The 15,788-nt window shown below is 40.6% G+C and overlaps 1 protein-coding gene across 2 annotated transcripts in view; it reads right to left on the bottom strand.

Annotated features, from left to right (window-relative positions):
* Positions 1-3,245: 3,245 nt before the first annotated feature.
* The window catches only part of RRAS2 (RAS related 2), a 73,652-nt gene continuing 61,109 nt past the window's right edge, over positions 3,246-15,788 (bottom strand). For both annotated transcript variants that reach the window (XM_040989071.1, XM_040989072.1), the window contains 2 exons: positions 6,775-6,893; positions 3,246-4,714 (listed from right to left, as the gene is read on the bottom strand). In XM_040989071.1, the coding sequence (XP_040845005.1) occupies positions 4,627-4,714; positions 6,775-6,893 (207 nt within the window). In that variant the 3' untranslated portion in view covers positions 3,246-4,626. The remainder of the gene's footprint in view (positions 4,715-6,774; positions 6,894-15,788) is intronic.

Here is a 15,788-nt window from a genome sequence, read left to right as displayed (position 1 = left end):
AGATAATGCAGTTAAAAGAGTCCAGACAACACAATTCTGCCCTGAGCTTATCAGACTCAGAGGATAGATTCCACAATTCCAACAGCCTCTCATCCAACATCCAACCTCTCCCTTAAATCCACATCCCTTAAAAAAATGTCATAAAGAGACAAATTCCAAAGTTTAGAATGTAACCTTCATTGTTAAATGTGCTACCAAGAGCAGGGCTGGCAATGAACACATGGGTCAAATCCACTCCACCACCTCTTGTTTGTACAAAGTAACTTTTACAGTTCTAAACAAATGCAAAAGGCTAACATTTGGGGGCTGGAACTGTGGCAAAGAACACCCATGTTCCACTTGTGATACTGTCTCCCACTTGGCATGGTTCATGTCCCAGCTGCTCTACTTCCAACGCAGCTCCCTGCTACAGCCTGGAAAGCAGCACAAGAAGGGTACCTGCACACACGAGAACCGAGAGAGGCTCCTGCCTCCGAACTTCAGACGGCCCCAATTCTGGCTGTGGCAGGAAACTGGGGGGCGGGGACCGGCAGATGGACGATGTTGCTAATTCTTTCAAGTAAAAATAAACCTTTTAAAAATACTACCATGATGTGATTTCTTTGAAACACAAAATAAAATTTTATTGAACACAGCCACATCTACTCACTGAAGACGGTGCTTATGGCTACACTTCAGTGTTAAGCCAGAGTCGAGGGGTGAGGACTGAGATCACATGGCCTACAAAACTCAAGTGGCGTTTGCTTAAAGAAAAAAAAAAAGGCCACACAAGAAAGGCTCACGCGAGCATTGAGACACACCACCATTGACAGAAGTTTTCACATCAGAGAGCTAAAATGTAAGGCACTTCTGATTACATGATAGGAATCTAATGGGAAAAATGTCAACCTGTAATCATGCTGGAGCAGGAGGAGCCCAATTTATTCCCTCACCTTTTAATCAGCGAAGCAGCAAAGTTGTCGGAATAATTTTTCAGACGGCATGTGACTACAAACCCTGATGGAAGAGAATAAATAAGGTTATGCTTAAAATAGTCCTGGCTTTCCTCGGAAAGACACATTTCCAGATATGCAAAGGAGCTGAGGGATCCCAAGCAGAGCACCGTATTTCCCTGAAACAATCTCCCTGAAAGACAGGAAATTAGAATTTCTGAAGCAGGGGCCCGGTGGCATGGCCTAGCAGCTAAGGCCCTAGCCTTGAACACACCGGGATCCCATATGGGCGCCAATTCTGATCCTGGCAGCTCCACTTCCCATCCAGCTCCCTGCTTGTGGCCTGGAAAAGCAGTCGAGGACGGCCCAAAACTTTGGGACCCTACACCTGTGTGGGATACCTGGAAGAAGTTCCTGGATCCTGGCTTCGGATCGGCATAGCATCGGCCGTTGCGGTCACTTGGGGAGTGAATCATTGGGCAAAAGATCTTGCTCTCTGTCTCTCCTCCTCTCTGTATATCTGACTTTCCAATAAATAAATAAATCTTTAAAAAAAAAGAAATTTTTGAGGCAGACTATGTCCTGGAGAGGAAAAATCTACAATGAAAATGCTCCAAAAGTATGCATAGGGTGAGTGATTCTTTGTTCACATGAAATTTCAGATGTATTTATGTAAAGCACAAGCCAAAGATCAGGCACAGGAAAAGAAATGACCAAGCAGTGCCCAGAGGGCCCACGGTGATAGCCTAGTGGCTAAATCCTCAACTTGCATCCGCTGGGATCCCATGCGGGGCCATTTCATGTCCCAGCAGCTGCAGCTCCCTGCTTGTGACCTGAGAGGGCAGTGAAGGGTGGCCCAAAGCCTCGGGACCCAGCACCCATATGGGAGACTCACAAGAAGCTCTTGACTTCAGATCAACTCAGCTCCGGCTGTTGCAGCCACTTGGGGAATGAGTCAGCAAACAGAGGATTTTTCTGTGTATCTGCCTTTCCAATAAAGATTTGAAAAAAAAGATCATTACAAAAAAATAAAAAGGAGCGTCCACAGAATGGACTGCAGCACTCACACGGGGGAGGGAAAGGTTCAGATTGTCCAGTACTTACAGACCATCCAGGGCAGGAGTGGAGACCTCTAAAAGGCCTCAGCTGACTAGGGAGCTAATCCATCCTGCACTAAGCTTAAATGTGTGATGTGAAAAACCCAAACTGAGCCAAAATTGGATTAACTATCTGCCCACAATCTTCAGACAAAGACAGCAAATGTACAGACCCAAAATACATAACCTCTGTAATCTACACAAAATTTCCTACACAGGAGACAAAACAGGAAAACATGATCCACGCCTCTGAAGAAAGCCAACAGAAGCCAATCTAAACAGCACAGTGACGATGGGTCAGCAAAGCCACGACCATGGCTGATACAACCACGTTCACACACGTGAAGTAGCCTTTTACCAGCAGGTTCCTCAAGGATTCAGGAGAAAACCACTGCAGTGACAGTCTCCCAATTTTTCCCAAGGAAGGTTCTCTGCTACTATTATTCTAGTTACACAGGTGAGAGTTTAACTCATAACATACAACAGATAAGGTATTAGGGCCCAAGTTCCTGGGAATCCAGGTAAGAAATTGAACAGAGAAATATACAAACATGATGAAAATGTATAGGATAGGATGAATAATAAGACAGAACTGAAGAAATGTTTAGAAATTAAGATGCAGCACTAGCAATAACCCAAAGCCAAGTGCAGAGGGGAAAAGGACACTGAAATCACAAAATTGGCAAGGTGTCCCGTGAAATTCAGACAGTGCATGAGCCGACCCTTCTCGCGCCTACAACAAACTTTTCCATTTGAAAATACGGCTAACAACACACCATAGCACTAAGGCAGTACTTTTGTTTTTACTACAAGAGTTACAAAGAGAAATAATTCCCTATCATTACGACTAGATTATGAAGTACAATGTAAAACTCTATTATCTTCATCAGTATTCCAGCCAATGCCTCTGGGGCTTCAGCTGTTTTAGGCTTCCTCCTCATAGGACTGTATTTACATGCATCCTCCTCTTTATGTTATAGCTGGTGTTCTGCCAGGGAACCTTCACGTAAAAAGCTTAAAAATACCAACTTAAGGAAACATTCCAGAAAGCACTAAGAACACCAATCTGCTTCACATCGACTTCACCTGCCGAATGATTTAACTTTTAGACTAAAGTCCTACATCACTGGTGAGGAAAGCCGGAAGAATTAAGTTTCTCCTTTAACTCATTGCTTCATGAAACCACTACAATAACAAAACAAGTGATCAAGCATCATCATGATAACAGATCAGTTTTAATTCTAGCACCTGAAGCTATACAAGGGTATGCTTTATAAACTTCATAGGACTGTTGTACACATTCAATAAAGTGACAACTGTGCAATACCACTTAGTATCTCAAAGTCAGGAACATACTTTTGAATTGTTTAAACACAATCCACAAAATCAGAAACAAAATCAGAACCCATCCACAGACTAATTGTCAATTAAATGTTTTACACTTAATACTTGAGATAACAGTCAATATCTAGTAGGGATATCGAGAGTGATTTCTGAGTCTCATCCTGCCGTATCGGGAAGGTCGCTTCAGCAGGTGTGTGGCTGGCCAGATGTGGCTCGAAGCAGAACCAGACCAGCAGCAGAAGTCCTACCACAGTTGTAGTTTCCTTTTTTCTTTGTCCTTTGTAAAAGTGAACAGTGAGAATTAAATACTTATCTTTACATATACACAAGATATGCTGTGAAAGCATATTTGCTTACAAACATATAAAAATACTTGTTAACTAGTTTGATAAGAAAATAATGTATAAAAGTATATAGCAAAAACATTAATCATCTCTGACCCTGGAAAGATCAATTCCGTATTTTATATTACATCAAACAAAAATGGTTTTAGTTTTTTTGAATCCCTTAACCAGAAAACCTTGAAAAGGAGACAGAAATTACTCATTTTTACCCTTAACACAGCTGAGAAGAGTTAAATTAAAAAACCAAGTACACTGAAATGTTTGGGTCCAAAATGAGTCCAAAAGCTTGTCCACACAGAGTATTATTTATCTTCAAGAGTGAAAGTAGTAACAAAGGATCTCTAAGCAGTTTTTAATCCATAAATATAAGAGGCATTCAGGTATTTTGGCGGCTGGAAAACAAAAGCTGTAGCATCAGTAAATGTCTGAGATGTCTCACTTTTGTAGATTCAATTCAGTGTATTTAAGGTTAACGAAGGTTGACATCAAAATTTGATAGGCAAAGATTCACATTTAAAAACAAAACCTCCTTGTATTTCTATTTAGAATAACAGTAGGCAATGATTCCAGAAGTTAAAAATTATTTTACAACCTATGACTTCTGCTTGGCAAACAGCTTAGTTCCAAAACTGATTTATCTATTAAAATCTAAGCCCTTAAAGAAACCATGTCTGTAGACACATATCGTAAAAGAATCAGATACTCTTTGGAGCAGCCTTAGTGTTTCCTTTAACTCTGTCTGGAAATGACCATTGTGTGAGCTTCACGGAAGGATTAGCCAGCTTCGTGGTCTAAGGCTAACATGGTGATCACTTGTCTAAGGCTAGAGATGTACCAGCACGATGTAAACTGTAAGGAAGGAAGTGGAGGGCTTTTCCTGGCAGTCGGTAGCTACAACTCAAGGGATTCTTAAAAAATGACACAATGGCAGCCTTTCTTGTCTTTTTCTTTCCGAGTGGGTTCAGGTGAAGGAGGACATTCTTGCTCTTGAAATTTCCTGTAAAACAAAGTATCTAAATATAATCGCCTTCTTAGTAAGCTACTATTAAAACAGTAGGTTACTTTTATACAAATCTAGTGGAAGAACACGCGCTTTTCACTATCAAACTTCATCCAGGTATCAAAGCACATCTTTTGGGGGCAAACAGAAAGCAAAACCTGGTTCTACACCAGCACGAGCAGAGCTGCCCGAATTACTCCAATGGGCAGGTGCCAAATTATGTAAGATGCTGGACTCACTAACCTCTAAATCCCCTTCCCAATTTCGATGCCATAACTGTACACTACACTGAAGAATAACCACCACCACTACAGTAAAATTTCTCTTGGGTGTGTCATGGTGGCATACAAGGCTAATCCTCTGACTATAAACACTGGCATCCCATCTGGGCACCAGTTCGTGTCCAGCTGCTCCATTTCGGATAGAGCTCTCTGTTTATGGGCTGGGAAAGCAGCAAAGCATGGCTCAAGACTTTGGAACCCAGCACCCAAGTGGGAGACCTGGATCGGATGAGCTTCCACTGGCTCAGCTCAGGGCACTGGGTGCAATCTGGGGAGTGAACCACAAATGGAAGACTTTTCCCTCCTTCTTTCCCTCTAAAATCTGTCCTTCACACAAAAACAAATATCAATCTTAAAAAAAAAAACTTTAATACATGGAAGCACTCATTCATCAACGTGGAACTGGGGTGAGGGCAGGTTAAATTCACCTACTACAGAAGTTTCTATCTTCACTAATGTTGAATGTGTAATTCAGTGGTGGGTAAGTGCACTCACACAGTTGTGCAAGCATCACCTTTAAAACTATCTTGCAAAACTGAAACTCTACACCTCTGAGACAAGAGTGAGAAACTGCTAAACACCAAAAAAGTACAGCCTTCACTTGTTTTCCTCCAAGAAGAAATGTCCTGGTAAACGACTAACAAGCACCACAAGTTGACAGTTAGGCCACCAGAGGCACCCAATAAACTGGACCCTGCTCCACAGTCCTTTCAACCTAACTCCCAATGAAACCCAAGATGGAGACAGCAGAGGGTGAAGTAGAGGTAAAGACAGACTCAAAATAATCTAAAGAAACCCCATCTCCTAAAACAACTTCATATTTCTCACTTGCAGATAAACATAGTAACTCTAACAGACATCACCTGTCACCTCAAGCTTCCAGGAACCCATTAATACTTTCAAAACCACAGAGGCTTCCTTGATCACCTACCACAAAAAACACTCCCATTTTACTTTCAGCCTTGGAAGAAGTGGGTAAGGAGCTAAGCTACGAACCCAGGTTCTGGAGTCAGACATTTAGACTCAGGCCCCAGCTGCTGCATGTGTAATATCACAACAATTTTTCAAATGAATCTACCTATTATCATTTGAAGGGAAACAGAAGAGTCCCCCATCTGTGGCTTCACTCCCCAGCAGCTCCCCAAAGACTGCAGTGGGGCAGCAGCATTGACAAACCCAGGAATTCTATCCACTTGTCCCACACGGAAGCAAGGAACCAACCACCCGAGCCATTACCTGCTGCTACCAGGGTACACTGTAATGGAGAGAAGATCTAGGACTCGAACCCAGGTTCTCCAATATGGGATGCAAGTGTCTGAATCAACATCTTAACTGCTAGGCCAAATGCCCACCCCCACCACGTCCAAACCTTAAGTAAGTTATTTAACTTCTCTGCATCTCCATTTTTTCATTTGAAAGCAAGGATAACAGCAAGTATTTAATTACTGGTCTATGGTGAGGAGTAAACAGAGTAACGCACAGCAGCATTCAGCAGAGCAGCTGAGGAGAACGTGGAGACGGGCATTCAAATCCCAGCTCTGTATTGGCCATTTCCATACCTCCACAATTAGAATCTGTACGTATTCTTTGCAAAATCTCTATATACTTTCTATCTCGACATAATTAAAATTTATATAGTAGAAATGGCTAAAATAATATTCCTTAACTAAGTTTTAACAAATTTAATACCATGTACTCCTAGTAAGAAGTCAGTCCTACATACCATTTCCTTTTTCTTACCAAAAATACTTGATAGTAATTATTAAATACACTTACCTTATAACCCGAACAAGTTCATGGAAAGCTTGATCTACATTCATTCTAATCTTTGCTGAGGCTTCCATATATGTTACCTTAAGCTGCCGCGCTAACTGCTGTCCTTCTTCCTGTGTGACCTGAAATTTCAAGTTATAACAATTAGATTTGACTCCATTGAATCCTAACTACAGATCGCACAATTAGTCCAGACACAAGTCCTAGCTATTTTTTTTAAAGATTTATTTATTTATTGGAAAGTCAGATATACAGAGAGGAGAGACAGAGAGCAAGATCTTTTGCCCAATGATTCACTCCCGAAGTGACCGTAAAAGCCGGTGCTACACTGATCCGAAGCCAGGAGCTAGGAACTTCCTCCATATCTCCCTTGCAGGTGCTGGGTCCCAAGGCTTTGGGCTGTCCTCGACTGCTTTCCCAGGCCGCAAACAGGGAGCTGGATGGGAAGTGGAACTGCCGGGATCAGAACCGGCTCCCACATGGGATCCTGGCATGTTCAAGGAGAGGACTTAAGTCACTAGGCCATGCCACCGGGCCCAGCCCTATCTCTTTTATCCTAAAATGAACCAACAGACTTTACTACTCAATACAAACTGAAGTCCACTTCAGTTAATGCTCGAAATGAAAAGCACTGCAATGCAAAACTCCAATCTAGCAGCTACACAAAAAGCATTAAATATAATAGGTATATAATCTAGGAAAGGAAAGTACAAAGTGCAATGAGGTTTTCCCGACCTTGCCAAAGTCAGGAAGCTTCCCCAAAGAACAGGTATTTAAGCTAAGAGACAAAGAGGTGCATGGAAAAGGGAAGCACATACAAAGTGTCATGTCTGACAAAGTAAAGTACAGGAGGGGCCACAAGTGAGAAGCAACTGTTCAAGTCTTAGGAACACAAAGAAGCTGGAATAGATCCAAGCATGTAGCCTAGTGGCTAAAATCTTCGCCTTGCAGGCATCTGGATCTCATATGTGCTCCAGTTCTAATCCTGGCTGCTCAACTTTCCATCCAGCTCCCTGCTGGTGGCCTGGGAAAGCAGTTAAGGACGGCCCAAAGCCTTGGGACACCCTGCACCCACATTGGAGGCCTAGGAGAAGCTCCTGGTTTCACAATGGCTCAGCTCTGGCTGTTGTGGCCACTTAGGGAATGAATCATCGGACGGAAGATCTTCCTCTCCTTGTCTCTATCTCCGACTTTCCAATAAAAATAAATCTTTTTTTTTAAAAAAAAAAAGCCTGGATTGGAGAAATACACCACAAAACGGCAAAATGCAAGGTTAGAGAGGGGTGCAAATTTTAGAGGCCACTGAATCACTTTACTGTTCCCCAATCACAAATATGCGGGGACAATGAATGAATTCTAAATAGGACCACAGGCCCTCACAATGCATAATATTTACAAGTGAAGGCAGTTGAGTAAGGAAAGGTGTGTAACTGGGGCATAAAATAGCAGCCACAATAAGCAATTTGTTGATATATACTCATATATATATGTGGGGGGGGGGGGGTATATTTTTACCCAGAAGTAACATTTTAAACATTAACTTATGGACCCTATCGCCCATAAAGAACCACATTCTAGCTATTTTAAACGTGATTTTAAAAAATATTTATTCATTCAAAACAGAATGATACAGAAAGATCTTCCAACTACTGATTCACTCTCCAAATGATCACAACAGCTAGTGTAGGGCCAAGGCAGACCCAAAACCCAAGAATTTCATCCAGGTATCCCACATGTGCAGCAAGAGCCTGTTTTATGCTTGTCTCCCAGGCAAATTTAGCAGGAAGCTAGATCAAAAGCAGAGCTGCTGGGATTCAAAGGGTCACTCCCATACAGAATGGCAGCATCAAAAGCAGTGGATTAACCCATGGTCACAACACGAGCCCTCAATGTAAGTTTTCCATAGCATAAAAGATCAAATTTCTTGGGCCTGGCTCGGTGGCCTAGCAGCTAAAGTCCTCACCTTGAACGCACCGGGATCCGATAGGGGCGCCGGTTCTAATCCCTGGAGCTCCACTTCCCATCCAGCTCCCTGCTTGTGGCCTGGGAAAGCAGTCGAGGACGGCCCAAAGCTTTGGACCCTGCACCCGTGTGGGACACCCGGAAGAGGTTCCTGTTTCCCAACTTCGGATGGGTGCAGTACTGGCCCTTGCAGTCACTTGGGGAGTTAATCACTGGACGTTAGATCTTCCTGTCTGTCTCTCCTCCCTCTGTATATCTGACTTTGTAATAAAAATAAATAAATCTTTAAAAAATCATATTTCTTATACAAACATATATATTACACCCTGAAACATTCTAAAATCATTTCTCTAGGACCTCCTCTGTACAAGTCGACAATCATGTCATTTGCTAATGAGGACACTTTTGGGTCTACTTCTCTGGTACTAATGTTATTTTATTTCTTCTGGGCTTCCCACACTGCCTACACCCTTCAGTACAGTGAGTATGCCGAGAAGTATGGGGTTGCTTTTCTTGAAAATCTCAGGTTATTTTGGAATTAAGTCAACATGAATTCAGGAAAAAACACAATGCATATATGACTAGACTTTGTTTATTAACATTTTTCTAAGAATTCTTATAGCCAAGTTCAAGAGAAATACAATTTGCACTTTTAGTCCATCTTTGGTTGGGTCTCAAGGCAATGCTGACTTACTGTAATGAGTATCAAAAGCTTCCCTTCAATTCTCTGGAACAATTTGCCTTAAATGATTCACTGGTGAATCTAAATGGGTCTGCAATTTTGAGAAATTTTCATAACAAATAAAACTTATTTAATAGCTACAATTCAGTAGACATTGGCAAGCTTGTGCCTTTCAGGGAAAATATTCATTTTAACTTGTTGAAGTTATTGACATAAACAGTACTAGAAACATTTGTTATCTGCTGTGATAACCTCTAATTGAGGAACTTCTCTCGTTCCAAATACTAATTTTCATCTTCCTTAACTGATCATTCTGGACACAGGCTTGGCAGCTTCGTCTTCAAAAATAAGTCTTTAATTTTTATTTTTCTTTCTTTTGCCTTCCTGTTTTCACTTTCACTCGCTTCCACTCTCTTCTACTTACTACAGCTTTAATTTTTTCTTCTAGTTCAAGCTAAAAGCTAAGGTCAAGGAAATGAAGCCTCCCCCCTGCCTCCAAATACAAGTATCTACTGCCACAAATTTCTTTATCCACAGCTCTTTAGGATGCATCCCACATATTTTGGTATCTTAATTCTGATTCAGCTGCTAATACATGTGATCCTCTTTTGTCTTTGATGTAAGGGTTAAGTTAAATATGTTAATTTTTGAGTATTTAGAAATTCCTAAGTTTTTTAAAATTTATTTTTATTGCAAAGCCAGATACATAGAGAGGAGGAAAAACAGAGAGGAAGATCTTCCATCCTTTCATTCACTTCACAACCAGCCGCAACAGCCAGAGCTACGCTGGTCCAAAGCCAAGAGCCAGAAGTTTCATCCGGATATCCCACACAGACCATCCTTGACTGCTTTCCCACACCACAGGGAACTGGAAGAGAAGCGGGACTGCCGGGATTAGAACTGCAGCCCATATGGGATCCCAGCGTGTGCAAGGCGAGGACTTTGGCTGCCTCGCTATCACGCTGAGCTCCCCAGATAAGTTCTGATTTACTTCTATAGTCAGAAAGTATGATCATACTGAAATCCTGCTGAATTCATTGAGGCTTCTTCTACTTCCATCCTCATTCTAAAACAGTGCATATTTCACTGTTTGAAGTGTTCATTAAATGTCAGAAGTTGTCTGACAGCATATCTACTTACTAAAGGGTTTTTTTGGCTTCCCTATCAGTTAGAGGGGTGCTAACGTCAGACCATCTCGTAGCAGTTCTTTAAATTCAAGAATTCTAAAGTTATTATCAGACAATACAATAGAATTGCTATGTCCTCTTCATGAACTATTCTTTGTTACTGTGAAACAATCTCACTTGTAGCAATTCCACTTATCCAATTCCACTAGTTCTAATATATTTATGTCTCTAAATTTGAAAGTTTCTTATAGGGGTTTATTATTTCTTTTAATCCAACTTGCCATCTCCCTTTTAACTGAGACATGTACACAATTAGCATTTAATGTCATTGATACAGTTATCTTGCAATTTATTTCCTATTTTGGATATCTGCTCTTTTTTTTTGGATGATTTGAATTTGTGGTTTTTTTAAATGACTTATTTTTATTGAAAAGGCAGATTTACAAAGAGAAGGAGATACAGAGGAAAAAGATTTTCCATCAGCAGGCTCACACCCCAAGTGGCCACAACTGCCAGAGCTGAATTGATCCGAAGCCAGGAGCTTCTTCTGGGTCTCCCACTTGGATGCAAGATCCCAAGGCTTTGGGTCATCTCCTACTGTTTTCTGTAATTTCATTTTAATTCCTTTGTTGGCTACTTATGTCCTTTTAATGGTTGCTTCAGAGTTTGTATTACACATTTTAACTCACCAAATTAACTACATCAACAGTGTATCAACTCACAATACATTACTTTTGCTTTAAATATTAAATTGTTTTAAAGAGTTTTAAATAAGTAAAGCAATTTAATTTGCCCAGGTAATCGCCATTTTCTTCATTCCTTTGCACAGATTCAGGTTTTTATTTGTTATTCTCCTTCCTCTATTTCTTAAATGGAGGAATGCTAATAATGATTTATTACTTTTAAATGGTTGAAGAAGAAAGCCTTTATTTCACCTTCACTTTGGCAATAAATGCAGGCTGAGTACCAAATTCTAAATTTAGCAGTTTTTGCTTGTGGTACTTAAGACACTGTTCCACTATCTTCTGGCTTGCACTGTGTGCAACAAGAAACAGAGATAACTTCTGCCACTACTTATCTTTGTTCCGTTCCTCTGAGTTTTTTCCTCTGCATATTTCAAGATTTTTCTCTTTATCACTAGTTTTCAATCATTGAATCATGACTTGGACTATTTCTTTTCCTTTATGTATCCTGAGTTCACAGCTTGTTGACCTTCACAAATACGTGCATTAACAGCTCCCATTAACTTTAGAAATTGAGCAGTTACTTCTTTTAATCCCACCTAGTGCATTTCTTCATTTCATTGCAGTTTTAATTTCTGAAACACCGATTTGGATCACTTTATACACTCCATATCTCTTCAATTCAACACACTTATTCCAGCTTCTTGAATTTGCGAAATATTAAAATAACTGATGTCTCTGTGCACTACTTTATCATCTGTGTTTCTGGCAAGCCTGATTCTATTAACTGATCTCTTCTTGCTATGAATCATATTTCGCTGCTTCTTTACATTCTGGTAATTTTTGAATGGATAACTAGGATGTCTGTCTATTACAGATACCGGATAAATTTTATATTTCCACACGTAGGATTGAGCTTTCTCCAAATTTGAGAACAGTTTGGTCTTTTCAGTTGAGGTTTTGTTAGAGTGCCAGAAAAGCATCAGGTGTAAGACCAATTTTTCCCCATTACAGGGATGAAACCCTTTGAGGGCATCACCCACTATCCTCAAGAAATACAATCTTATTTCTGATTGCCTCACAATTTCTGGTTCCCATGTGAGTTCAAGGCTTTGTTCTAACTTTTTTCAGGTAATTTGTTCTCCAAATTTATTATTTCATCCCCCAAATGCAGCAACATTCAATGTAATATTATTGATTTGTCACTTTAATGCACACACATCTAATAGTAATTTGTAATAGTTTGTTCTTGTGTGGCATTCCAACAGAGAGTGGACAAATTCTAGCACTGATACATCTAAGTGCATGTAATTTCCAAATTCACTTTGCCTCTCTTCAAATTATATGCACCATAAGACCTATTGGCTTGAAATATAAATTCAAACTATGTAGGCAATTAACAGTAAGTCTGGAAATCAAACAGGAGAAAATCTCAGCGTCTCCAATTTTAAGAAAATTTAAAGGGGCAAATTTTTTCCTGTAAAAACAACTGTATGTTTGTCACAAATTGCTTTTCTTCTTCCCCAGATATCCTCCCTTCCCTCTGAGCACTGTACCCTTAATTTCTTTCTAATTTCCCAGCCCAGCGCGGTAGCCTAGTGGCTAAAGTCCTCTCCTTGAATGCACCAGCATCCCATATGGGCACCAGTTCTAATTCCAGCAGCCCAGCTTCCCATCCAGCTCCCTGCTTGTGGCCTGGGAAAGCAGTCGAGGACAGCCCATGTGGGAGACCTGGATGAAGTTCCTGGATCCTGGCTCTGGATCGGCACAGCATCAGCCGTTGCGCTCACTTGGGCAGTGAATCATTGGACGAAAGATCTTTCTCTCTGTCTCTCCTCCTCTCTGACTTTCAAATAAAAATAAATAAATCTTTTTTAAAAATTAGACTGTCATTGTATGCAGCTTTAGATATGAATGATTCAAATGCTAATATTAAAAGAATAATAATGATAAATTCCCAAAATTCAATCCGAAATTTTCCCCCTAGTGCTAAAGTTGTTTTATAATAAATGCTCTCTCAGCACTCCCATCATAGCCTATGGTTTCCACTGCAAAAGTTCCCAATATATCACACTCTAATTTGGGGACTTCCTACCCTATCATGTATAACGGAACTGAGATTAAACATGGACAATTGACCTGCTTTCACATCTAGCAAGAAAAGTTAATGAATCCATGGCTGGATGATAAACAACCTTAGCAAAGGGATTGGTTTACGTGTTTCATTTATGCATTTTTAAAGCACGGTTTCATCCAGGAATCGAGGTCCACAGAGTTTGTCCACGCATTTCTGGTCAAGACATCTCTAACCACACGTAAAGCTGTTTCTGAGCTCACTGATAGAGCACACTTTTAATTAACAAGTAGAAATAACAGTGCTACCCCCAAAACAAACAAAGAGACAACACAGAACAAAACCACAACACTGTGCAGACAGACATCAGAAGACTGGAAACTGCACAAACAAGTATCTTCTAGAGGGTCCTAAACCAGAAAAATTTGAAGATTCCAAATATACTAAGCCTCATCTCCTGAATATTCTGACTAGATAGTTTTGAGGTCTATCCAGAAACACTTTGTTTTAAACAATCAAATTTTATCTGATTTAAACAAATCCACACCCCTATGTATGGAAACTTCCAAATGAGATTTTGTTAAAAGCCACAGATAAATATTAGCAGAAACCCAAAATAACAGCTTATCTAGTACCATGTATTTCTAAGTAAATAACAACATGATCTTTGTCTATGAAAGGTGTTTAATAAACCCTGAATAAATGGCTGGAAGGATGGAACTCCATAGCTCCTGGCCCCAGCCTCGCCCAGCCCGGACAGTTGTGGACATTTGAGGAGTGAAGCAGTGGACAGAAGATGCAGTTATCGGTTTGCCTCCCTCTCCTTACCTTTCAAATAAAGATAAAAATCTTAAAGTGAAAAGAAAAACAAATCTTAAAAAGAAAAAGAGGAACTGGCTGAATGTGAACCAAGTCCAAAGGATCATATCTATATCTAAGACAAATGTAGAAAAGAACTGGGTCAGCAACTGAGACCAAGCCAGACTGGTTAGTGCGTAAGAACTTGGGAATGAACACACACCTCTAGGCAGAGGAAAAGGCTTTTATTGGACTCTTATGACCTGTCTAGGTTCAGCTGACAGTCGAAATGAAAGTGTTAAGACATTAAGGAGCACTGCTTTTAATTCCAGTAAGATTTAAAAAGGCCTAGGATATAATGCACGCTTATATACTCCAAGGCTAGAGGAGTGTAATCTGGAGCCTTAACACTGTAGACAGACTGGGAGACGAAAAGCCTTCACAGGACCTTGGGGAGGAGGTAAGAGTGGGGCACAGAATTCCAGAGTGAAAAGTCTTTCAAAAGGAGAGTGATCAACTGTGTCAAATGTTACTGACATTTGCGCAAGTAGTGACCTTGACCATGGCAATGAGTGTCTGCTGCCAGTACAAGCAAGAACGGCAGGAAAACAAGTTTAAGAAGTTTTCCTATTAGAGGGACAGAAAGAAATGCACTCCAAGGGGAATGTAAGATTAAACATTTTGGCTGCTTATTCTTTAATGATAAATGCTACTGTAAAATGTTGTATGCTGACAGGTTTGATCACATAGGAGGGGAAATGACAACAACGAAATGGAACAACTATTGCAATGATGTTCCTGAGAGGGTGAAAAGGAAAAGAGATTCAATGCCTTCCAGAGAGGCGGCTCTTTTCAGATGATGTTCATCAATGCAAGTAGGAGAATACAGACCTGAAGGTGAGCACCTGGGTTAGTGAAAGTGAAGGTGGGAACATGTAGAATTTTCTCAGAAATAGGAAAATATTATTTATTAGCCATACAGAAAGAAATGTGGATTTAAAAAGAATAAGAACATCAAGAGGGACTGATGCTTTGGTACAGCACATTTGGTCACTGCTTACAACATCAGCATGCACACTGGAGGCACAGCTGCTCTATACTTGATCCAACTGCCCCCAATGCACTTGGGAAGGGGTGGAAGATGGCCCAAGTATGTGGGTCCTTCCTTCCATTAGGAAGGTCTGGATAATTCCAGGCTCGTAGCTTCAACGTGGCCAATGCCAGCCACAACAGGCATCTGAGAAGTAAACCAGTGGATGAGAGATTTGTCTCTCCTTATCTGTCACTTTGCTTTTTAAACTAATAAATGAATCTTTTTTTAAAGATTTATTTATTTTTATTGGAAAGGAGCTGGGAGCTTCTTCTGGGTCACCCATACAGGTGCAGAATCTCAAGGCTTCTAGCTGTCCTCCATTGCTTTCCCGGGCCACCAGCAGGGAGCTAAAATGGGAAGAACAGTTGGGATACAAATCGGCACCCATAAAGGATCCCAGCGCATTCGAGGTGAGGACCTCAGCCACTAGCCTGCCATGCCAGGCCCTAATAATGAATCTTTAAGTTAAAAAAGAAAAAAAGCAAGTAAGCAATTACTAATACCTAATTGTTGAAGCAAGTGGTAAGTGAATAACTATGGAAACACAGTAGGATTTGCATTTTCACTTGGTACTAAAACCACACTTAAGGTGAGAGGT

Source organism: Ochotona curzoniae, unplaced genomic scaffold (genome assembly GCF_017591425.1).
Source record: "Ochotona curzoniae isolate NIBS_2020 unplaced genomic scaffold, NIBS_Ocur_1.0 contig_517, whole genome shotgun sequence".
Classification (NCBI taxonomy): Eukaryota; Metazoa; Chordata; class Mammalia; order Lagomorpha; family Ochotonidae; genus Ochotona; species Ochotona curzoniae.
Note: the sequence above shows the minus strand (reverse complement) of the source record. Positions and strands in the feature narration are given on the sequence as shown.